Genomic DNA, 24849 nt, shown 5'->3' with positions numbered 1-24849 from the left:
TAAATGCCCTAAAGAGGTTCTTGAGCAATCACTGGTAAGCTGTGGTCAAGTTTGTTTTTCAACGTACGTGCCTTTTATATTCTATTATTCTCATTAAAATAAGTCTTTGGCAAGAGAGTGATACTTCATCGCTTGAATTCTATTTGGCTGTGGGAGGCCCTCCTTTTCGTTCACGTTCGATGGCTTTGTGTAAAAGCTTTCATGTAAATTGCTGCCTATTTCTTATTCTTTAACTAACCTCCTTCCCGAGCCACCCTAGGTACCTCTACTCTTTAGAATAGTCGTTCTCATTTCATAATAAGAATCCGAGCATTTAAGCAAATGGAAATTCCATGATACAGATTCATATAGTAGGGGAATTCACTTTTATGAAATAAGTTCTATATGTATTTGTGAGAGAAGTTTTATAGAGATATAGCTACGCTTATTTATTTATATGAAAAAAATATACCGATATAAAATTATTACGATGTTTCTTTATAAACTAGTATATTATACAATAATTACAGGTGATGTAATATAAAATTAAAATAATAATTTGATAGATTGCTAAATATTTTTTATAATGAACGGAGAATAAGTGAACCGAAGAGAAAGAGGTACGAGAAATTATTTTAAATAATACTTTTTAATAAATATAAATATATTATATGAAGAAGTAAAGATAGGAGTAAATATTAATAAACTTAAATTGAGATAAGTAATTATTACTTATACTAGTATGAAAGAATTAATACTAGAATAACAAAAATTATTCTACAAATGATAGAGGCCCTTCGAATTTCACAAGTAGAACGCATGATTTGCAAGGCTTTGCAGAAATATTAAATTATGAACAAGAGATCGCTGGTCAAACATCATGCGCCGGTAGGCCATTTGCTAAACCCATACCAAATCACAGTAGGATATACATATTTCTCTTCCGTTGGATGGGCAAAAGTAAACTACTATACATGAAAATCAGCAAAGGGAAAAGGAGAGGAAAAAGAAGAAGCTAAGAGATCTTAAACAAAAACCAGTGGAGATATGTAGCTCCATAGTCCATACTATCCGACAGAATCTTCAATTGTTACCTCATTGCCTCCCTCCATCGGATCGTCACCACCATCACTGCTATCTTCAGCATCCTCATCATCATCACTGGCCTCACGGCCATCACCATCATTGCTACCTTCCTCAGTCTCTGCATCTGACATAGAATCACTCTTTTGTCCCTCACATCCGCTATCCTGGAATTGCTGCCTGAAATCAGGTGCAACTATTCCTATCATGGCATTAAGTGCACGATGTTCTTCGGATAGCCTTATGATTCCGCTGACTATATTGCTTTGACTACCTGCCGCTTGGCCATCCGAGCAAGGCGCTGCAGCAGCATTAGCATCCTCATCATCACCATCATCTGCCATGCTCCTTGGAGACTCGTTCTCCCCATTGACAGATGGAGCTGTGCTCACTGCCCAGCTGCCAGCAACTTCTGAGGCCAAAAGATCAGCAGTCCTAACTGTGCCGGTCTCTGTATCCTCCAGTCTTGATTGAGAGCAACCACCGCTGACACCTTGAAGCTTCCGTAAGGGTTCCATGTTTTCTTGGACCTGGACTTCATCGTCAAGCTGCATTGTGTCTCCTCCCAGATTGCTGCATTTATGCAATATAGTATTCCGTTCATCAAAGCCAGCATCTGCCGCCTGGCTCTCTGTTCCAAGGACACGCTCAGTGTCTGTTGGGTCCTCACCAGGAACTACTGCTGTCCCAACACCATCAATATCTGAACCAAATGCGTTCAGTAATCTATCTGCACTTGTGCATTCTAGGTCTTGGGTGTTGCCATCTTGGCTTCCAATTGCACAATCGTGCTTTTCCGTACTACTGATATCATTGTCACTCGAGCTAACATAGGTAGCCTGCACACCCTTTGGGGTAGAAGCACCAGAAGTTTCTCTCGCATTGTTGTTCGCATGAGCTTCTTCCGTTCCTCTTGGATAGACAATGTTTAGGCTTCTAGATCGTGCATTTAAATCAATATCAACTAATGCATTATCATAGTTGTCCTCATCCTCCAAAGTCTTTTGCATTGCCTTCAGCTGTTCTTGTTGTTTTGCAAACATTGCAGAGATTTCCTCAGTCGTTGAATAGAAGGCACGCAATTGGGTCTCCCTACAATTAAGCAAAAAGTGGGTTAAAGAAAGAACAATATTACAAAATAAAAAATTGAATTGTTTGATGATGACTGTACAATCTTCTCTCCTGCACATCCACAGCTTCATCTCACCCGTTTCCCCACCAAACAAAAAAGAGTAAGAAAAGCAGTCACGCCCTTTGTCAGCAAACACTATGGCAATGGCAAGCAGCACAGGCTGTATCACCAAGCGCATCATGCCGAGTTGCCAACAGGTCACCGGTACAACCAATGTCGGTGGCACTTAAATCCTTGCTTGTAGTGCTAAGAAAGAAGAATTCCAATCCTAATTACAATCCTTACCGAAGAATTATTCTTTCCCTTGCTCCCTGAAACCTCTGTTTCTCAATAGAGAGATCCCGAATTGCAGCAGATATTTCAAGTTCAAGTGCAGAGACTTTAGCCCATGCTTCTTCCCGAGCTACCTGCTAAGACAACGTACTGAATTCTCAGATAAAGATGGAAGAAATTTTTAAAAAAAAAATGTAATGCTCTAATAAGATAATGCTATTAGGGATAGTTAGGAGAGCTTTAAGTCACATTTCTTGAATGACAATTATGACAAAGACATTATTCCTACCTTTTCACTTTCAAGTTCACTCTTCAGTATTTTCAATTCCGATTCCAGTGTTTCTGATTTCTGTCAGACAATCAATAATAAGGATGAGGCCTCACATATAAACAAAATATTCTATAGATATGCTGTTTAATTTCTACTGATACTGTATGAGCTAGTCTAAGATCAGGAGACAGCAATAGTTAATGGCTAGCCCATTTATGTGGAGAAAATGTTCTTCCAATATATAGAAAAGCATAATAATTAATTTTCATACACTAATGGGATCAGTTTTAGCATACTTTTCTGATGTTAGCAGAGGCAAGCTGTTCATCTTGAACCTGAATTTCTAGCTGCCTAACTTTCTTCTCTGATGTAACAAGGCTTTCCCTCGCATCTTCCTGTTTGACAGGGGCAGGGTTATATCACATAACAGGGGAATACAGAGATATGCTGATTTATAAAGATAATTTGTTGCTCAGTAAAGCTTCTACCAGTTTGCATCTTAATGTTTCCACAAGCAACCGGCTGTCTTTTTCTGACTCCTGAAAAGTCAAAATAAGTAAATGTAACACCTAGTAAATTGCTTGCTTATATAGTGCTTCTTTTCTGGCAGATACCTAAACTTAGACTTGTGCTAAAAGTACCAACCTGAAGCTTACTAATTACTTCTTGTTGCTCTCTATGTTGTCTAGCATAAACATCAGCATGCCGTTTTATTTCCTCTTGAGCCTCAGCTTGAACTTTCTGTAGTGCAGATTTCAAATCTGCTGCAGCATTTTCCCTCTCCTCTCTTCTCAGATTCCTTTCGTCATCTAGCTGTACCTCAAGTTCAGATATAGTTGCTTTCTGGCTGCCAAAATCAGTTTTGCATAGATGTTACTACTTACAACAAAGCACATGTTGATATTCTCAGAATCCAGCTTTCACTATTTGGGGTACAATCTATTATTTATTCTTAGGAAGTCATGGTTAGAACAGAGGCAGGGAGATCCATGCACATATCAACTCAAGCAACAAAAGAAAACTTTACTTTGTGTCACTTGCGCACCTCTTATCTGACAGGAAAAAAGATATGGCCATTATCGCAATTTTACCTCTGAATTATCTCATCAGCATCAAGACGCGATTGCTTGGATGCAGTAAGCCTCTCATTAAGATCTTTAATGGAACTCCGCAGTTCCACAGTCAATGCACTAAGCACATCCACTTCCCCTTTCTTATCATCTAATGAATGTTGAAGCTCTTTAATTTGATCGATATAAGAGTTTGACATCACTTCCTTTAGATCCCTCAGTTCCTAGAAAATTAAATTATTCATGAACAAGTAAAAATTTGAGAGAGAGACAGAGTATATAATTGTTATTAGTATATCAATAAGTAGAAGTTAATATCCTGGTCTGCTACAGAAGTACAAGTTGGTGATAAAAAGAGGTCAAAGGAATGATGAGTCTTAGGAATTAAAATGCTTTACCCCAAGGTACATTAGTTCAAGAACTTCAGATCTGGTGTCTAAGGACAATTTCAGTAGATGAAATGCTGAAAACGGACATATAAAGTTCAAAAGTATACTTATGCAAGCGGATTTAGAGACAATTTTATCAATTTTGCTTCTTCTGTGTGCAAAGATACAGATAATCTTAAGCATTGCACACAAAAATGCTGCAGATAAAGCAGACCATACATTTTCGTGCCGATCTGAGGATGCACGGCCTTCACTGCGCAGTCTCTCAATGGTCAAAACATGTGATTCCAACTGCTGCCTAAGTTCCTGAATATTTTATAAAATCGATCAGTTAAGAGGATAACCATTATAACATCTTGTCTACACTTTTGGGAGATACCGTGTTAGATCTTTGAAGACTTCGAACATCATCAAGTGAAACAGGCCCATCTGGAGCACCAATACCAATACCCTTAAGTCTCTTGTTATCAGCACAAGACTCCTCTTCAAGATTTACATGCAAGAAATGGGATATACCAGAATTTAGTGATGCAATGCCATAGGTGGATGGTAGAAGAGAGAAGATAGGTGGCAAATTTGTGCGGGAAAATTCAGTGAAAAATTTAAGCGAGAGCTTTTGGTTTGTGGAATAAGATAGGTGAGTGAAAGAAAAAAAGTGATTTTAAAATAATTTTAGCTAAATCAAGAGAAAAATTATAACTTGGTTTATGTGTGGAATAATTTGAGTAACATTTCTAAGTTAGAGTAAGAATAATTTGATGTTTCCTTTTTAAACTAAAATAGTGTTCCCTAATCTAGAACAAAGAAAAAGATAATATATGAAAGGCAGAAAACTAACTAATATATGAAAATTTTACAAGGTGATAGCATATGCACATAAGGTAAAGATAAAAAAGAGTCAAGACTTTTGAAATTATCCACCCAGATAAAAGCGAAACTCATGCAACTAGCCAACTATCGATATCCTTTACTCAAGATGATCATTGTTGATTTCTGAATGTTAAATCCAAGCTTCAAACAAAAGAAAACCAGTAACACCCCAAAAAAATTCAATGAGATCCAACCTTCCTTGTCCATCTTTCCAAGCTAGGAGTCTATTCATAATAGATAAGGAAATAATTGACTCGCATTAACAACCAAATGTGACTTTCATTGTGAAAAGTATCCAAATAATAATAAAAAAGTAGACTCCCACTATAAGGAGCTTTAATCTAATTGAGATTATGTAAACATTTCCTAGTTCTTTAACACTCCCAAAATTAACAATTGTGAAAATAGAGCGTCAATAACCAAATAACAGTATGAGGGAAAAAAAGATGCCTATCAATGTCTAATTTCAGCCTCAAATCAATAGAAACTGTCCGTTGTGAGAAAAACTACTAGAACTTTGACTGGTCAGCTTTTCATGTAGAAAGAGAAGCGCACAGACAAGCATATGTTCAAAAACACAAGTTCATGAATGAATGGATTCTGACATACTTGTTATTAGTTACCTGACTTTCTTTTCAAAACTGCTCCTCCATTTTCTATGGAAGAGAGCCTACAAACTTCACGATATACAAAGGCATAGGAGTTATCTGAAAAGCACATAAAATAAAGAAGAAATTAAGTGAAATGAAAGAAGGCCATGAAAATCATAAGCCATTAACCAATTCAAAGGTTATTAATGAGCATCATAATGCATTAGAAACATGACAATTATAACAAAAAAAAACAACATCAGAAAGCATACCAGGGTACCAAATATACAAAGCAGCGAGAAATATACATATGAATATTAATGAAGCTCTTAAACAAACTAATAGACACAAAGAAATGAAGAAAATTCCAACATCACATGAATTAGGGAAATAAAGTTGCTTCAAAGTACAAATAAATAGACACTGTTTACATGGAGGTTTTCTATGTGTTATAGAGATGAGCATATTGACGTATCTAAAATACAGTAGCCACACCCTCTAAGGAAATGGAACACAGAGATAATTAGAAAGACACACAAATATATGGCACACTACAATTATATCGCATAGGTTTGCCAAGAAGTGATATATGTTATATCAAATAAAAACTTTACAAGACAGCCCTTGTGCAAAAGATGTAAATACAGGAAGTATAAGCATTATATCCAGATGGCTAACAGCAGTCAAATTTGATCATAAAAGAAAAGGAACTCTTTGTAAATATCTTACATATGTTTACATGCTGAAATAGCATTTATAAATCACCCATAATATAACTACATCCTAAAATGCTTTAAATCTCTCTTCCAAGTGCTTCAGCAGTGTCATTTGTGTAGCTCGTATTAAGAAAATGTTTCTTGATTTGACCTAGTTATGTCTCCATTTATTGTATAATCAGCACAAAATTTTCTTCTTTTCAATAAGTTTCACCTTATTCCGTTATGACTTCCTTATTGTGATTATAACTGCTACATGCATATCAAACACAAAACATTCATCGCAAATCTTATTAAGAAACTAACACAAATTCAAATTTATCAAGAGTTACAGTAGCAGTGGTGCATTACCATCTTGAGGAGGAGCAACAAAAGCTATAATATCACCGTGCTGCAGCCTAGCTTGAGGAGAACGCTTTCTTAGCTTCGTCCAATTAAGAAATGTCCCATTCGTGCTGCGCACCAAAAATTTACACTAAGAAACGTAAGTTTTATATTCTAAAAGCAATTTAGGAGAGTCGGTATACACAAAAACCTTGTATCCTTTATAAAAACTGGCACAGGCAAAGTTGGGTCCAATTCACCATCACCAACCGCAACAGAATCCCTAAAGATTCTGCAATGGTTTGCGCTCACCGCGATCGCCGCGATCTGAAAACGCGTGTCCTCTACGCATCGGCCAAGGCAGTGCTCGTCCGAACTCAAGAGAATATTCATGCCCTATAATGAAACAAGAAAAGCGATAGCATTGGACGGAGTGTATAATGAATCAGAGTTAGGGTTTAAGGATTTGAGGTGAAAGGGTTTAAACTTTAAACCTGAGGTCGTAGGCGCGAGTTCTTGGAGATGGCGGTGAGGACGGCCCAGACGCCGGGGTCGGGGTTTTGGACGGGTTGGTCGGAGAACTTGCGGGCGACGGCTCGGATCTCGTCCTCGGATGTCGGCAGAGGTTTAGGAACTAACGGTGTACGTGGCGACACGTCGTCCCTCGCGGCGGGGTCACCGGTGGGTTCCACCGCCATTGCCGTCTTCTCCTCTCGGTATCCCAGAGCGATGGCCGTGGAATCTGAGGAAAGGAAAGGAAAGGAACAGGAGGAGTTGGTTTTAGTAATTGGATTCGTTGTGGTTTCCGTTGAATTGGGAATCGACCCCATATGTTTGCATCTAACTCGTTTGCCTAATCGTATGTATTTTTTGCAATATTTTAATTTTCTCTTTAACATCTAAATATCTAATAGTGTTTAGAATTGATCGTGTAACATTCTTTTTATAAAAAAAACTATATGAAAAGATATTTCTAACAATTATGTAGTTAAAGAAAATTAATATACTTAAAAGCTAAATAAGATGATCTATATTAAAAGAAACGTTAGTGGAAAATCTAGACGAAATTATCCCTATCTTAAAGTTTGAGAATCCATATCATACAATATATTTATATTTTTAATATTTTCTAGAAAATTATGAATATTTTGGAATAGGAAATCTTGAGTTTTGACCACAGTCGGGCATCTCGTTAAGAAGATGGGACCATAGGGATGGCCATCGGGCCGGTCAAATTCGAATTAGACCCGACTCATGATAATGCAAATAAATTGTAAAACTTTAATAATTTTTAAAATTTATAATCGTAACTAAACAATTATAATAGATATTTTTTATGTCGAGTATCAATTTCAACACCACATTACGTTAAAAAAAAATTATATATTAATTCTTTAATAAAATTAGATTATATTTTTTTCTTCCGTTGAGATTTCTTTCTATTATGCTTTAAATGTAATAGATATAATTATACGTTAATTATATGAGATATCACTAATACCGGTAAATTAAATTTGATTTTTTATTTTTTATATGAGATAGACTTCAATTTTAAATTTAATTCTCTATTTGTTATGAAATTTTAGTTTAAATTAATCTTAAACTAATTATATGTATAAGTAATTAAAAATAATTATAAAGATAAATTTTAATTAAACTTTCATCAAGTTAACAGTAAAAAAATATCAATACATATATTACTCACAGGGTTGGCTGGAAGCTCTAAATAAGTTTCAACCTGATAATTTAAATTAGTTCTTCAATAAGTTTCTTTTCTACTTGCTACACAGGGTTGGCTGAAAAATTGGCCGAAGAAAGCAGCTGTTGTTAGGGTGGCTGGTGATGGAGATTGGATTCACCAATTAAGAGCCATTGCGTTAATCAGGATTTCTCCATTTCCATACGTCATTTTCAACTGTGCTTCTGTGACTTCAGATGTTAAATATGGTCCACATAGCTGGTTCAGTGGTTGGAACACTGCATGAAACTTTCCTCGCAATCTACAGGTTTGTTATCTCTCTCTCTATCTATCTAACACAATTGCTTCTCCATCAACAAGCTTCTCGCATGCACATCTAATACTGGCTTGTCACTTGATCTTTTCTTCAGTTACCTCTGTAGTTTAAATCACATACACATCCTTTTAAATGCGAAGAAGATCTGTGTATACGTTGCCATGACCTTGTTTGTTATTGTGCATATCACAGTGGGAAACTGTTCCGCTGCTTGGCTAATGCAGCCCAGCAGGATGGAGACCTCCAAGTCTCAATGCAGTAGGTCATCAATAATGGCATCTTCGGCATTGCAATTTCAGTTGCAACTGCAGCCTTAACTATCTATGAATATTACTGTTTCACGGACGCTTAACTAGGTGCTCTTAAATTGGGAAAAACTTGCGTCAGTCTACTTTTGTATCAAAGAATCTAAAATAAGAGGTATCATGTTCACCCATCTTCCAGTATCTCCCTGTGAACATGCATGCATGAGGTACTGCAATACTTGTAGTGATACCTGTGGAAGGGGACTTTCCCAGCCAAGGAAGCATTACAGCATGAACAGGTAATATCACTTGGTCCACCCTTGGGCTCCGCCAAGCTACTTGCCGGAGTTGCTGTGGTGCTCACTGCCTGAACTGTAAGAGCAGCTATTCTTCTTTCTGCTGCAGCTGCTCTTTTTTCTCTCGCTTCTGCTAGTGCCCGTTTCTGTTCCTCCTGAGCAGTAGATGCACAAAGCTTAGAGAAAAGGACATCAATTCTGCAAGTTTAGAAGATGAGCAGGATCCTTAGTTTATGTCTCACCTCCTTTGAAATGGTAACAGAATGGGAAGATTGTGGCTGTTGCTTTACAGCTGAAACTGGCACGACTGCTTGGCTGTGTGAAACGGCTGGTTGGGCATTTTGTGATGGGGATGCCTGTGCCTGCAGTTTCAAAAACAGGGGGGGGAAAAATCAGATGAAAGAATATGCTACATTTCAAGTTTGTTTCGCCCTAATGCCTACAAGAAGTAGAGTGCTAGTCCTGCATCAATATGCAATATATCTGAACTTCCATTTACCATCACGCATTATGAAAATTAACTAAGATAGTAAAGAATAATAATACGTTCAACATCGAAAATGTGATATTAAAAGTACATGTACATTATCTTGACTGAGAGTATATAAGGAACTACGACCTTTGCCTTTTCTTTTGCTTTCTTCAGTTTCTTCAATTCTTTTGCTTTAGCCTTCCTCTTGGCATCCTTCTCTGCCTGCATATATAACCAGCATTATTTCTACTTGTAATAATTAAGGGAGTAGATCTTTACAAGAGTATTTGAGGAATGCAGATATTACATAACCTCCGTGTTTAAATACTACAGAAACTACAACACTGTTATATTTTACTGATTAGATGCATAAAGCATAGCTATTTTTGTTATGCTTCTGAACCTCCAAGAAATTGTAGATAAGAGAAATTAGACACACATGAGCCTAACTATGTAGATCATAAAGGATCCTATTAAAAACAACAGTTATCACTAGTGACAGCATAATCTAAAGGAATGTGTTTGAGCTATTATTGGCAAAAGCATGAATAGACCTGTTTTGCGGCCTGAGATTCTTCCATTTCCTTTGTCAACGGACTGGGCACATTAGCAGCATGCCAGTCCCACTTATCAAGGTTTAAAGCCATATATCTTCTAAACGTGTTTCTGACTTCCTTCTCTGTTGCCATCATGTATGCAGTCCGACCTCTTGAATCCTTAATACAAGGATTCAGACCCTGCTCGAGCAGCTCCAGAGTTCGTTGAGCATCACCACATTTTGCTGCCTCGTGTAAAGGTGTTGTTTCACTTTCAGTAAATGATAAGCTTCTGAATTCATTGTTACTTGGCAGACATTCTACACTGGAACATGACTTGGAACTAGGCTCCACGAGTTCAGAGTAGTTATCCAGCTTTACGTCATCAGAGTGTTGAATGCTTCTCTCGTCATCCACAGAAGGCAAAACTTCCTTTACAACAGCAGTCGCTATCTCGTAGGTTATGTAAGTCAATTGGTTATATACTCGTTTGACTTCCTTCAAGGTTGGTCGATGGACTGTCAATGGGACATGTCGAATATTGCAGCCGTGGAAACTTATATTAGGTTTTTCCCCATCAAAAAGTAATTGACGGTTTTTTGATGGAGCATGCAAGAAAACAGATGAGCAGGAATCAAAGTATGGCTTCCAAGAAACAATTAGTTCTTGAATTTCCTGCAACAACAAGTTTTAAAATCAACTCATATATTTAAGAAGAATAGCCAGAAATATCAAAACAAATTTGAAGCTTCAAATGCTAATAGTTGTACTCTTTGTCCAACATCAGATTCATATTTAATGATGTATTAAGTTACTGAGCCAATTGGAAGGTATTTAACCAATTAGCAGCAGAAAATAGTGAGTCCCATTGTCTGCATAGAACTGCCCTGAGTAATGCATGCAGTAATGCATGCAAGGAAGTAAAACAAGTAAAACAGCACAAGGCAGTGTTACAAGCTGATCAATTGGCACCTTCTTTAATGCTGCTTCATTATGCCGTCGAAGAGACGAGCCAGCTGAATTTGCAGCCTTCCCAGTCGCATCTTTGGCAGATTGTTTCCTGCCAGCTTTTGCCCTTACAACATATCTACAAGTTGAATACAAATTTAACGGTTAATAGGACGCAATTAAATGCAGTATTCCAAATAAAAGAAATAACAAATGCACAGACTGGCAATAGTTTCCCTGTGCAATTAGGTCTGCATTTGCATGTAAAGAGGGAGAGAATATTAAGCTAGAATAACAATTGATTTAATAATTTACAACAATAACTGCACATTTTCCTTGCTCTATCTATGACAAAAACATGAGACCTCAAACTCAAACTTAGAATAGATTAAAGATCATCACCATAAAATCTTATTTTAAATTGTGAATAACTTGACCAGAACTAGGAAAAGCACATACAAGTTTTTCATTATGGTCCAGATAGAATAGCATCACCCTTATATGCCTCTCAAATTGAAGGTCACAATCAACCAAAATGAGTATCAGAAAACAAAGTATTTTAGCTAAAGTAAAGTAAGAACTGATTGCTGCAGAATGCTGGTGACCAAGGTCCAATAATGCATATTTGGTAGCTAGCAAAAGACATACCAGCTACATATGCGCTCCAAATTGTCTATATCACAAAATATGTAAAACACACAGCTAAGAGAAAATAGTCATAAAGGAACCAAAAACAAAAAAGAAAACATAAGAAAAATTTATTTACAAATCTACTAAGTATTTCTCAAATTAGTAGCAACTCAAAAGGTATCAAGTCCACATTTGGTATAAGTAATAAGCTAATTGGATAATAACAGTGATTTGATGAACAAGAAGAATAAAAATCATCTATTTACATACAATATTTTATGTTTAAGTGTTTCATAGGCAGTATTCTGAATTCCAAGAATAATCAGCTCATCTAAAGACACAATGCAATTTTGCAATAAGCCCACTATGCAAGTATGCAACAGCATGAAATATTGTACAATCTACAAATATAATGAATTAGTACAAAAAGATCATAAGCATGAAGGATTAACAAAGTATTCCACCTACCTATGAAATGTTTTATGTGCTATAATAGAATTCCCATCGAAAACGCATCCAGCAAAATGTCCACCACAAGCAAGTAAAACTATCCGTAAATGCTTCTTATCTCGAGGCTCAGATATTAAGTGCTTCAATCTGTTAATCAACTCGGTATCCTCAACATATGAGGTACATCCAGAAATCCCCACATTAAACTTATTGTTGCCAAATGGTTCTTCAGATTCATCCAACAGCAAGCACCTATAAACAGAAACAGTATCTCCTGAATTGAAACGGAAATACAACTTTTGTCTGAACTCTTCCCTGCCTTTCCCTGATAATCCTTGATTAGATATAGGTCCATTTTCCAACTCATCTTCTGAACCTGATATACTAGATATTTCCATGTCCTCAAATAAAGAATCAGTATCCAACTCATCAAAGTCCTCTTCCTTGATAGTGTTTTTGCCAGCAATACTCAGCTTAACCTAAGAAACATATAAGAACAAAGAAGTGAATGGATTAAAACATAATGGTGGCAAAAATATGACAGGAAATGTGAGGGCGTATATTGAATGCAAACATAGCGTACAAATAATATCTTCAAAATAAAGTGTAGTCTCCCAAAGTATATCAGTTATTAAACTCAACAGAAGCACCGTCCTTTCAAAACTTCAGGGGAAAGTTCTTGTCTGATGACGCATGATAAACTTAAAAACACCTAGTTGGAAAAGAAATGGGATTATTCTATTCAACAGATATAAGAATTATCAGGGCAGAGCTAATTTTACATCTTAGACCCCAAATAAACATTATGTTAGCTTCATATGATAAGATAAGAGATACTACAAGGACAAACCATCCAATCCACCTTTGATCAATCTTTACAATCTATAGGAAGTAATAAATGAAGAAGCTTATTATGATAATTTATCCTAATTTTAGGAAGAAGGAAATTTCCTTGGCTGATACGTAAAAGTTACAAGTATAAATAAAAGTTAAACTCTTCAACAGTCATAACTCATAACTGCAATCAATTGAGAAAATTTTCATAACGTACTGATTAATAACACAATATATACTTACTGATTGCAGAATTAGCTAATTGCATCTCAATGAACAAGTAAATCCAGTCATAAAGCTCTATAATTCTCGAGTGATCTATAAATCTAATTTATGAATAAAGAAGTAGAGATAAAGAGAGGACGAGAGTGTTAACATTACATTGAGTCGGTGGAGATCGGATTTGAAGTGGGAGCGCTGGTCATGGAGGGAGTCGAACTCGGCCTTGCAAGTGTTACACGTGCACCGCGACGACGAGGTCTCTTTAGCCTTCTCCGATTCCCGCTTCGAATCGAGTCCTGCTTCCTCTTCTCCTACGCCTTCTCCGTCAACGGTCGAGGAGGGAGGAGGAGAAGGGATTGGAGGAAGGATTTCCAAGGGATGAGCACGGAGTAGGCGGCAACCGTTGAAGAAATCGGATGGCAGATCGAAGAGAGAGCGGGGTTTCTTCTCCGACCGACTCGTCTGGCTCGCCGCCATCGTATCCAAAGGGCGAGGGGAAGGGACCCGTCGACCGGACTCCTTTTAACTTGCTAAAGATCATGCGAGCCGGTTTGTTTTATGGACCCTATGTTTTTCCTATTAATCCTCCAAATGTTCAGAAATGCATTTATACACTCGACGTGTATAAGCTTAATTGGGTGGGTGATTTGGGCAAACAAAAGGAAGTATATTTTCTTTTCTCTCAGTCGGATTCATTTTATACTTTTCTTACAAGTCAGATTGTTATATACGTTTTTTCTTTTTTGCTGGCTGTGGTTCATGAAATTAATTCAATTGTCTAATTAACATATCATATATGCTACCTATTTTGTGTATGAACTTGTGATTGATAATTAATTATTAATAATATAGCATAAAAGAAAATCAACTGGCAATAACACATTATTAGCTATAATAATACTGGTAATAGTAAAACATGATAATAACAATTAAAATTTATTTTACTTAGACCCTTTATAGGGCGTCAAAATAATCAAGTTGGCTCAAGCTCAGCTTAATAAAGCTCAATCAAACTCGGCTCTAAAATAATTTTAAGTTAAGCTTGATTATTAGCCAGCTCAATCAAATAAACTCGATGAGATTCAAAATAATTATTATATATTTTGTTATATTTTTAAGATTTACTTAAGTGGATTGTTTTATACTCTGATCTTATAGAGTTTAGTTATAAAATTTTAATCCTACGAGTTTATATTTTAAATTAAACTTGAATCAAATCTAAATTAAGTTTAATTTAATTCAAGCTTGTTCAAACTCAAAATTTAGCTTATATTGATTAAGACTTGAAATTATTTATTGATCAACTCGTTTAGGCTCGAACTCTATATTAGTTTAAAATTGCTTCAAATTAAAATAACTTTAATTTAAGCTTGATTACAAATATAGGCTGAAAATTAATTCTAATTCAAGCTTGATGAGAGACCGGCTCGATCAAGCTCGACTTGATTACACTCCCCTAACCTTGAATTATCACTATTTTCACATACATTTCCCGAAATTTTTTATTATCCACATATAGCTATTAACTAATAAAAATATAATCAATTATAATAAAATAAAAAGGTGTATTAGTCTATTTATAGTAAAATTAATATAACATCTATATACTTTTGTAGGAATCTAGTTTTTCTATAAATACTTCAAACAATTAAAATTCAATCATCACCTACTGCCAGATGGATACGCTTCATGCACTATACCGCAATATTGTAAGTAAAAATACTTCAAACAGGTGAAACTGGAGGGAGGTAAGACGCGGTAACTGAAGTTTTAGTGTTGAGTCAAAATATTAAGGCATATAAATGATTCTCGACTTTTAGTTGGGCACACTATAATAGCCGGAACGGATCTAAAACGAAATCAAAATTCGAAACCATGACTTCGGATGTTGACTCAGGAAGTGTGTTTGATATCTTAGGATTACTGCTGATCAAGCATATGTGTCGTCTAGCTCTGAGACAGTTTTGCAGGAAGAGTGAGTAAATAGCAACACGGCTGCAAAGGCTTAAACCCCATTCTGAATACGAAATTACGACCATCCAATGAATTGGCGAGTCCTATCTCAAAGACACTGTATGCATACTACTGTCATACAAACAACAAGCTGTACGAACCCACACCGCCCCCTGACAAGGTCCAACCATTGATCTCATGACCCAACAAAGCGCTCTGCTACGGAACAAAACTGGAAGAACATCAACAACTACACCATCTACCAAAAAAGATAAGAGAAAGAAAGAGACGGAGGTAGACAAATAAAATAAAATAAAATAATTAAGCCATATGAATGAAATAAGTTCTCCGACTAGATAAAACATATGGAGAGTTAATAACAGAGGAAGTCTCTTTGGGTTTCTCTCCCCGAAATCGAATAGCACATCAACAAACACTCGTGCATTCTTCCTTCCTCCAAAATTAAACGCAAACATCTAACCTACAAAGTACTACAACTCCAAACCCGAAAAGGATCACAACGAACGCAAGATGATAAACTAAATAGGCCCAGTTTTGCAAACATTCAAGACGCTGGTGGGTGAGAATCCAAGCCTTGGCGGCGAAACATTGTTACTGCTACTGCTACTATTACTAACACTGCCATTAGTAGCGGAAGGCGCCAACTTTAGCCCATTGGTTGCAACCGAGATAGAGAGCTGCGTGCCACTGCTAATGCTGCTATTTGTGGCATTGACGTGATCCTTCATATGGTCTTGGACGATGGCGGCAACTCCACCTCCACCTGCTACTTCCACAGGCTTTCTTGAACGGTTCCGGCCGCGATGCATGTGCCGCTCGCAGTACTTCTGGTCCGGCACCACGTCCCTCGAGCACCGCCACTTCTTCCCGTCCGTTCGCCGGCACCGACCTGGCTCTGGCTCCATGCTATTCCTGTAGTCCAAGCAGAGGCTCGCGAATCCCATCACTGCATTCAAATCAACCACCAACCCTTGTGATTTTTACAATGGATTGCTTATGGAAAGGAAATAGTGGAAGGAGAAGAAGGGGAGGGCTTACGAGAGGGGTAGTGGTGGGGTCCGAAGGAGGAGGCGGCGACGCTTTTCCAAATGGGGAGAACGAGGTGGACAGGGACAGGGACGCCTGCGGCCATGTACTTGTAGATGAGAGCTTGGTGTTCTAACTCTTGCAGTTGCATAAATGTGAAGGCTCGCTTCTGAGAGCACGAAGCAGGGGAAGCCCCAAGCCCAAGTCCGAGGCCAAGAAGCAAAGGGGACGAAGCAGCCATAGTTACAACCCCTACACAACCCAAAGGGAAAAAAATTCAAGAGAAGAAGAGTGGTATAGTAAAAATAAAATAAAACAAAAAGATTACCTGAATTCGAATCGGAAGAGAGGCGAGGGACTTTAGAGGGGGGTGGAAGTGAGTTTTGGTACTGCTCTTCTTCAGCTGTCTTGGATTCGACTAGAGCCATGGCGTTGTGGGTTTCTTCTTAGTTGCTTGAAATGGTGGTCATGGTTTTGGCTTAACGTTTGCCCGACAAGAGCCGTTTGTGTGAGAAGATATTGATGAGAAGAAGAGGAGGGGGGGGGGGGTTGTGGAGCGGTCAGAGATGGCAGTCTAAAAGGGTTTATATAAGGCCTGACGTTACAACCTAACGGATTCTGACGGGATTAACCGTAATGGCAGTCATCATGGCGGCTTCCAAGGAAATCAATGCATAAGACTTCCAAGAAAAGTAGCATGACAAAGAGAGAAGCAATAAGTTTTTTCTCGAACACATTGATGGATAGGTATACAGCGCGCTGCCGTCCTATGCGTTAATAAAGAGTGAGCAAGTGAATCTTTAATAAGCAGATACTCTTGAATCCCCACCACGACTCTATTAACGTAAATTTCAATTTCGTTGCTGTATTGGCTACCTAGTTTTTTTTTTTTTTTAAACTTAAATTTTTTTCACTCTCAACTCACTTCCCATCACTTTTACTGTCTAAAAAATAAAAATATATACACTTTCTAAATTATCTAGTCATATTATTAAGACCGTTCTATTATAAATTATATAATAAAAAATTTAACGTAATTAACTAACTTAGTAGAGGAATTATGTTAGAAATTCTTTTTTCCTCTCCTAGTAGAAGGAAACTTTAAAAATTATTTATATCAAAATTTCTAATGAGATTGATGGAGAAAACCTAGTAATACATTTAAATAGTTTATAAAGTTTGTTATTTTTTTTTCTTAAAAGGATGAAGATGACATAGTAATAATTGAGATGGTCGAGACGTAACTAAACTTTTTTATATTTCGCCTACTGCTTTCTTATGTTTGATAAACCATCTCTAAGAACTCAGGATTAGTTATGTTTTTTTTTTAAATAAAAAAGAGCAGCAAGCTGCTAATAACAGTCGAACTACAGTAACACCCGACCGGTCAAAAAGAACAAAAGCCTAAATAGACGAGGCATGTCCTCAAAGCCACAAACTCAAAACCGGGATAAGTTGTGTTTCTACAGAGGGTAGAGTAGATTGCTGAAGTATACAGTATTTATTTAGGCGTGTCATTAGCTGTGTGTTAATATACCAATCACACGTATTTAATAATTTTAATTGCATTAAGAAAACATAAGAAGACATAAATTTGAGAGGCTAATGGTGCGCTTAAACCGCCTTTAACACGGTCCAAATACCAACCCGTGCTTTATAAGCCGTGCCAGATTAATAACGATCGTTGTAACGTCCGTTAGAATTCAAATGCGTAGAGACCAGAGAGAGAGCGAAGGAGCTTCAGACGAGAGAGGAGGGCGCATGTGTCTGTGTACGGTACACGTAGGGTCGTAGGGTCACTTCTCTGACATCCGTCAGCCTTTTTCTTCTTTTTCTATCTGCTGGCAGACCACCCTCCTCCCGCCCTCCTCCGCAACCCACCGCGAACCACGTCAGCTCCGCCCCATCCCACATCGGATTGCGTGATTTCCCGGTCTGTGGACCCCACCGCCTCTTCGCGGCCCGCCATTTCTCCACCAACCCCTTCCTTGCTAAGCAAGGATCCAACCGTGCCCAGGCATCTGCCATGTGTCCTTCAATATGCGTGCAGAAAACGAGGCGAGGGAGTCTCTCCGGGGATCCCTACAGGAGGGGGGGGAGCAACGGAGAGAGATTCCCTGAGTTGTATTGGACGGTGGAGATCGGGCGGTGGTTCTCCTGGTCACGTGAAAAGACTTCACGCTTCGGGTCGAGAGGACCGCGTGGCTCCGCCTTTGCCCACTCTTCCATGACAGACGCCAGCTGCCCATAAGTACGGTAAAGTTGTTCCCCATAGGCATTTTATATGCGGCATCCAAGGTCCACCGTTAAATCATTTCTCGATGTTGAATCTTGTCCCTTGGCGGACGGCTTCTCGGGTTCTGAGTCGGCGTGGAAGTAAAAATACAACAGTTTTGTTATCCGAAGTAGAGGATAACGATAACTATTCCGTATAGTTTTTATTCTGGAATCACGTGCTAAACGAGGACCACGTCTGACACCGTGCCAGATGTCAGGCTTTGTTGCTTACCTCAGTTCAAATTTTTAAACAAGACTTGGTGATAGTTTTCTATATGGCAACTGGCAATTTACAACTGCCGTGCATTCTATAGTCGTCTCCATCCTCACTTACCGCGATGCAACGGCTTAGTTCCATAAACGTGGATAAAAAGATACGAGCTTATGACGTATATTTTGGGTGTCACCTGGAAGGCACCTCGAGGTATCATGTATCTGAGTTTTCTAAACCTCAATTTATTCTAAAACATAATTTAACAGTTAAACATTATAATTATTATACTTTAAAATATAAATAGTATTTTTTTTAAATTATATTTTATATCATACTAATATTGTTTCTTCGTAGAACTATTATTAAAGGAGATGGATGCCCTGCAGGATTATGAGAATCTAAAACGGCGTCCAAAACTAAAGCTGTACTTGATCGTCTTGTCATTTTTTTTTTAAATTCTATAGATAGCATTGATCTTTGGCATATATTTGCAAGTCAGATATGAAACAGCTAATTCTATTTTTTTCTAAAAGAAAATTCAAGAGTGATAACCAGGTACACCAAAGGAGGATGAGGATTATATAGGGTAGCTTACCCTGCTAAGGGGGTCCAAGAAGCTAGAAAATCCTTAGAATAGTTGATCTTCTTTGTTTGTCGCTTGAATTTCCCATGGAACCATAACTTATGATCCTGGGAGTTCAAGGATACCATCACTGTTCCAAAGAATGTCATAGTTGTTCGCTTACATGTTGTATACTTCAAGCATAGTTGATATATCCTGTATTCCTGTGAGCAGAAGAAAATATACACGGCGAGAGAAAAACTCTCGACTCTTGCCAATACTAAAGTATTCCATTCTGACAAGCATTAATTGTGAAGCAGATTCCCTTTGTGAGAGAACTTATAAATAACAAGGTAATATAAAGCTTATATATTCGATTCAATTATATGCAATGAAAGGCAATGAATAGCTGATGAAACTCACTAGTTATCTTGAAACCTCCCTTACAAGAAAGATAAAATTACCGTCACAAAGATCGACACGAAAGGGCGCGTAGAGTCGACGAAAATGGAATCCCATAGCGTACGCCGATGGAATCCCATACCCCTTCTTTTGAGAGCTCTTCCATGGGAAAGCTATCGCGAGACGAAGCCGTGGCGAGATTCCTAACGAGAACCTCTAGAGATTAGAGAAGGTCGGTCAAAGCAGAGGAGGCAAAACGATCGATCTTTAGCATGCCGTGCCGCGGCATTGAGAAATATCGGCCAAAGCCCACATTTAATTGGGCCCCGGTCTTAGTTCTTTTATCCAAGTTGTGGAGAGTTCAGAGTTGGCCCGAAACTTGGCTCGCATTACCACATCTTTAGGTATTATTTGTGGGAGTTCGTTCTCCTAGTCGAGGACGCTGCTCTTCCCTGATATAGCGGAGAAGATGCTACTCTGGCTAATTATTTTATTGAATAGATGACTGGTTTTATGTACTATTTTCCATATAGAATGATGCGTTGCATTTATTTATAGCTTTGACTGCCGTCTCCATCTCAGCACTATAAGAATTACTTCATCCACGTGTTCTCGTCTCTTAAGTTGAATTACCGGAACACTTCGAGGAGACTTAATTCTACACATGCATGTATTCATGACAATAATTAAAAGGAAAGACTGTTGGGCGAGATTCCATTCTCAGCTCAGTCCACCTTCCAAATGCATTATCCTATATGTATAAGTTACATGTGTTCGATCGATGAAAAGTGAAAAGGAAAAAGTAGTGGTTTAACTTTATAATAAGTTATGATTATGGCACTTCCTCCTCTTTCCTTCTTCAGATGCAAGTCTTTTGGTTAGGGATCTTTATGCGTGTGTGAGAGAGATAGAGAGAGAGTTCCTCCTTCCTGAAGAAAAGTTGGATGGGGGGGCCTTCGAGATTCGGATCGGAGAAGTTGGAATTAGTGCGGGATTCTGGGTTTTGCGTTCATTAGCCTGCCAGTTCGAACCTGCGACAGGGGTGTCGGAGGTTGGCGGGTGGCGGGAGTAGAAATGGAATCCAACGCTGATAGCTGTAGCTCAAGATTGTGCATGACTTATTCTATCACATGGAGTGCGCATTTGATCCAAATTGAACAAAACATTGGCTGGATCCGACGTCCTGACTTGTGCAAGATAAGCCTCCCCTCGAATTAACCCATTATTCTTTTTTGTAATAAGATTTAAATTTAATTTAATCAGATTTGAGTTGTTGATAGATTGGTTGTCTAAATTAATTGTTAAACGGGTGATGGTGTTAATTATTACCGGGATTTATTTAATTATTTAATTCAAAGGTGGGTATTGGTATGTAAAAAAAAAAGAGAATATAATAACTAGTTAGTGTAAAGTTGATATGTATCATTCTAATTTGATGACTTGATTTAACAATTTATCTTAGTTAATGACTCGACAGTCTAATTAATTTGAAGGAGCATCACGAAAGTTTGCAATAATATATCAACAAAATATAATTGTAATAATTAAAAAAAAATTAATAAAAGAAGATAGTATTCTCATATATTAAAAGAGGAACTAAAATTAGTTTAAGGAAGTCTATAAATATCACGTCTCACTCTTAATTTTCATTTTTAAAAAACATAAAATAATAAATGTTTTATAAAATTGTCACTTAATATTTTTATTTTTTAGCAACCAAAACACACTAACACTGTCTCTCTTGGTCTTTATTGAAGATTTGAGTACAAATTTTTTACGACAAGAATTTTCCAAATACAATCCAAAATTAGATTAAATGTTAAAATTCATAATCTAACTCCTTTCTCGTAGACAAGTAGTTTAGTATTTCAGTGACACGTCAAACAAAAAACAGTTTAATGACCGGCTAACCGGAGGGGACGGGATCCAATTGAGAGCTTCGAGCTCCGAAACTTTAACCCTGATATTTACCTTTTCCAGCTGTGACCGACGGACGCTCCTATCCTTCTCGCACCTATTCATACAAACTCATTCTTATACGATAAACATATCACAACCGTTAATGATACTACTCCTTAATCTCAATTCATTAATCTTACGGCAGATAAAGCAGTAGCATAGGAAGTTTCTATAGGCACGTCGTAGAAGTATTACCTAATCACAGAGTCATCCTGCACTACCGGCTCGCTTCTCTATGCACCGGCCTCTAACTCTCCAATATCGGCACTCTCATGTGCTCATTCATCACTTGCGAGTTAACTCTCAACCGTGGTTAAAAATAAACCCTCCTTAGTCCTTAACCCCTAACCCCCACTGCATGCCTTCCTTTTTATTCCCATTTTACCCATTCCACCATCTGGTATTTTGCTCCCTTCTTTCCTAAGCCCCCGGCCACTGTCTCCCACTTACTGCCATGGCTTCCTCTCTCCTTCTACTGTTTCTCACCTTCTTCCTCCTCTTAGCAGCAGCAAATGGCCACAATATCACGGCGATCCTTGATAAGTACCCTGATTACTCTTTGTACAATAGCTACTTAACCCAGACCAAGGTATGCGATGAGATCAACTCAAGGGAGACGGTTACCTGTCTCGTTCTCCCCAACTCCGCCATGGCTGCGCTATCCTCCAAGCAGAGCTTGGCCGGGATCAAGAATGCCCTTCGTCTCCTCAACCTCTTGGACTACTTCGACCCTCAGAAGCTCCATGACCTGCCACGCGGCACCACGCTCACCACCACGCTCTACCAGACCACCGGCAACGCCGCCGGGAACCTGGGGTTCGTCAACATCACCAACCTCCGCGGCGGTAAGGTCGGCTTCGCTTCCGCCGCGCCCGGAGCGAAGTTCGATGCTTCGTATACGAAGTCGGTGAAGCAGATCCCGTACAACCTCTCCGTGCTCGAGATCTCGGCGCCGATTATTTTCCCGGGGCTTCTCGATGCGCCGTCGGCTTCGTCGGCTAACCTCACAGCGCTTCTTGAGAAGGCCGGTTGCAAGACCTTCGCGTCGCTTATCGTCACCTCCGGTGTGCTTAAGATCTATCAGTCTGCCATGGACAAGGGGTTAACTCTCTTCGCGCCCAACGATGAGGCCTTTAAGGCTAAAGACGCTCCGGATGTCAACTCTCTCTCCAGTGCTGATCTGGTCACTCTCCTCCAGTACCATGCTTTGCCTTCCTATACTCCTAAGGATTCGCTTAAGACGGCGAAGGGAACGATCTCTACCATGGCCTCGAGCGCCTCTGGGAAGTACGACCTCTCCGTCATCTCTCGCGGCGACGACATCTCCCTTGACACCGGCGTTGACACCTCACGTATAGCATCTACTGTTCTCGATGATACCCCAGTGTGCGTCCTCACCGTCGACAACCTCTTACTCCCGAGCGAGCTATTTGGAGGAGCGCCGGCACCGGCTCCGGGGCCGATTGCGTTGACGCCGTCGCCATCCCCGGCCGCCACGGCTCCGGCGCCGGCAAAGAAGAAGGGGAAGGCTAAGGCACCGTCTCCGGCGGCTCTATCCCCACCGGCGCCGCCGATGTCCGCGCCGGAGTCATCGCCGTCGGATGCACCTGTGTCGGAGGCAGACAAGGCGGATGAGAAGATTTCGGCAGCGGTGGTGGCGAGGTCTGTCGGAACACTAGGGACGGTGGTCTTGGCTTCGTGGGCGATAGCATCCATCTTGTGAGCGAGTTTGATCGCCTTAAGTTCACGTCGAGTGAGTGCGTCATTTACCATTTGCCGTGCCGTCTCCCGCCAACTGATGACTTCTCTATCCTTTTATCTCTCTCTCGGTTATTACCGGCTGCTTGTTCGAATTTTTTTGTTAGTCTGATCAATGTGGTGCTTCTCGTTTCGCTTGTGATTTGCTAATTCTTGTGTTGTTTAGGAACAACCATCTTCTTCTTCGGAGTTCATCTTACCCTTCCATTTACGGTTTGAAATATTGCTTTGGTTGGGGGCATTTATCCGATAGATTTTCATTTATTTTTCTTGATGACAGGCGTGGTTCCCACGTAATCTATGTTTACGTTTTCTCTATGTTTCTTATAATATAATTTAAAGGTCGGAATTGGACCCGACGGTTGAACCATTTTGAAAGATTGAAGTAGATTTTGAGGTGGCCGCAGAGGCCATGTGCGCTTCTTCATAGAAGTGGGAGCCCACCAAGATGGAGCTTCTTTCATTATGGGGTCGCCGTTTAGCTTTTGTTAATAAGATTTAGAAGTGGTTTTGGGTGTTTCTTTACAATAGTTAATGCTGGTGTAAGAACATGTAATAGACGATTTGTGCTTAACCACACTTAGCTTGTTGACTGAAGTGGAACAGTTGAATGCTTCTGTCAGTAATTAACAAATGGATGCCACTCATGAACCACAATTAACTCTGTCGGCATTTTGCAGTTATTCGTAATGTTATAAAAAAGAAAATCTAGAAACTATTCATAATGTAATGTACCAGCAAAAATGCAAAATGGTGGTTTCCTATTCTATTTCTTAGAATCAAATGGTCGAGCCTGATGTACTTGTTGCACACGAAATACACAATCAGTGAGGTGTAATGTATATCATGCTAACCTGCCCTTTTAATTTTATTTATTATTTTTTTTTTTGGGAAAGAAGGTCCTTAGACCGTCCTGACCTTTTAATTGGGTATTCTTTGACCACTCGAGCCAACTGGGTTACGCCTCGCAGGGGGGTAAAACTGAAAGAAAGGTACGAATGTGTTGGCGTGCATAATGGGCACTCTGTTTGGTCCAGGGCCCAGGCCTTTGAGGTGGTGTCAGAATCGTTTCATGCACTGGTAAAAGGCTTACGGTCTCCTTTGCTGAAGCACGCGAATACGCAGTCATTATTCCCGCCCGACCCGGTCTCATTGGGCCCATTCTCGAAACTTCCCTGCATCATATGTTGTTATTCTACATAAGTGGCATCGTTTAGTTCAGAATTGAGCTCGAAGTGAAACGATTAAAACATAATAACAACATTATGGGTTATCTTAGTACTACCCGAAGTTGTAATATTTCGGTACATATGCTATTATTAAGAACTATAA

The 24849-nt window shown here is 38.9% G+C and overlaps 4 protein-coding genes across 5 annotated transcripts; 1 reads left to right on the top strand and 3 right to left on the bottom strand.

Annotated features, from left to right (window-relative positions):
- Positions 1-799: 799 nt before the first annotated feature.
- Positions 800-7552, bottom strand: LOC140784960 (uncharacterized). 2 transcript variants are annotated; one of them, XM_073132604.1, is made up of 13 exons: positions 7192-7552; positions 6909-7093; positions 6725-6828; positions 5691-5774; positions 4577-4680; positions 4417-4503; positions 3830-4032; positions 3384-3585; positions 3227-3277; positions 3035-3133; positions 2757-2816; positions 2480-2604; positions 800-2154 (listed from the first exon to the last, which is right to left on the bottom strand). In XM_073132604.1, exons 1-13 carry the CDS (start codon positions 7525-7527, stop codon positions 1047-1049), a joined length of 2748 nt encoding a protein of 915 aa, XP_072988705.1. In that variant the 5' UTR covers positions 7528-7552; the 3' UTR covers positions 800-1046. The 2 variants fall into 2 exon arrangements, with proteins under 2 accessions (XP_072988705.1, XP_072988706.1); XM_073132605.1 differs by having other exon boundaries at positions 2480-2601.
- An 872-nt stretch (positions 7553-8424) lies between these two features.
- LOC140785167 (uncharacterized) lies at positions 8425-13896 on the bottom strand. Its single transcript, XM_073132931.1, has 7 exons — positions 13505-13896; positions 12308-12768; positions 11234-11348; positions 10280-10936; positions 9873-9947; positions 9496-9615; positions 8425-9408 (listed from the first exon to the last, which is right to left on the bottom strand). The coding sequence occupies exons 1-7, from the start codon at positions 13820-13822 to the stop codon at positions 9142-9144; spliced, it is 2013 nt and encodes a 670-aa protein (XP_072989032.1). The 5' UTR covers positions 13823-13896; the 3' UTR covers positions 8425-9141.
- Positions 13897-15593: 1697 nt separating this feature from the next.
- On the bottom strand, positions 15594-16980 carry LOC140784449 (growth-regulating factor 12-like). The gene is made up of 3 exons (XM_073131866.1): positions 16674-16980; positions 16358-16597; positions 15594-16265 (listed from the first exon to the last, which is right to left on the bottom strand). Exons 1-3 carry the CDS (start codon positions 16771-16773, stop codon positions 15838-15840), a joined length of 768 nt encoding a protein of 255 aa, XP_072987967.1. The 5' UTR covers positions 16774-16980; the 3' UTR covers positions 15594-15837.
- Positions 16981-22052: 5072 nt separating this feature from the next.
- LOC140784885 (fasciclin-like arabinogalactan protein 8) lies at positions 22053-23689 on the top strand. Its single transcript, XM_073132485.1, has one exon. It carries the CDS (start codon positions 22214-22216, stop codon positions 23480-23482), a length of 1269 nt encoding a protein of 422 aa, XP_072988586.1. The 5' UTR covers positions 22053-22213; the 3' UTR covers positions 23483-23689.
- The last annotated feature ends 1160 nt before the right edge of the window (positions 23690-24849 follow it).

The sequence above is a fragment of the Typha latifolia genome, chromosome 3 (genome assembly GCF_019914945.1).
Source record: "Typha latifolia isolate L0001 chromosome 3, TyphaL0001v2, whole genome shotgun sequence".
Taxonomy (NCBI): Eukaryota; Viridiplantae; Streptophyta; class Magnoliopsida; order Poales; family Typhaceae; genus Typha; species Typha latifolia.
Note: the sequence above shows the minus strand (reverse complement) of the source record. Positions and strands in the feature narration are given on the sequence as shown.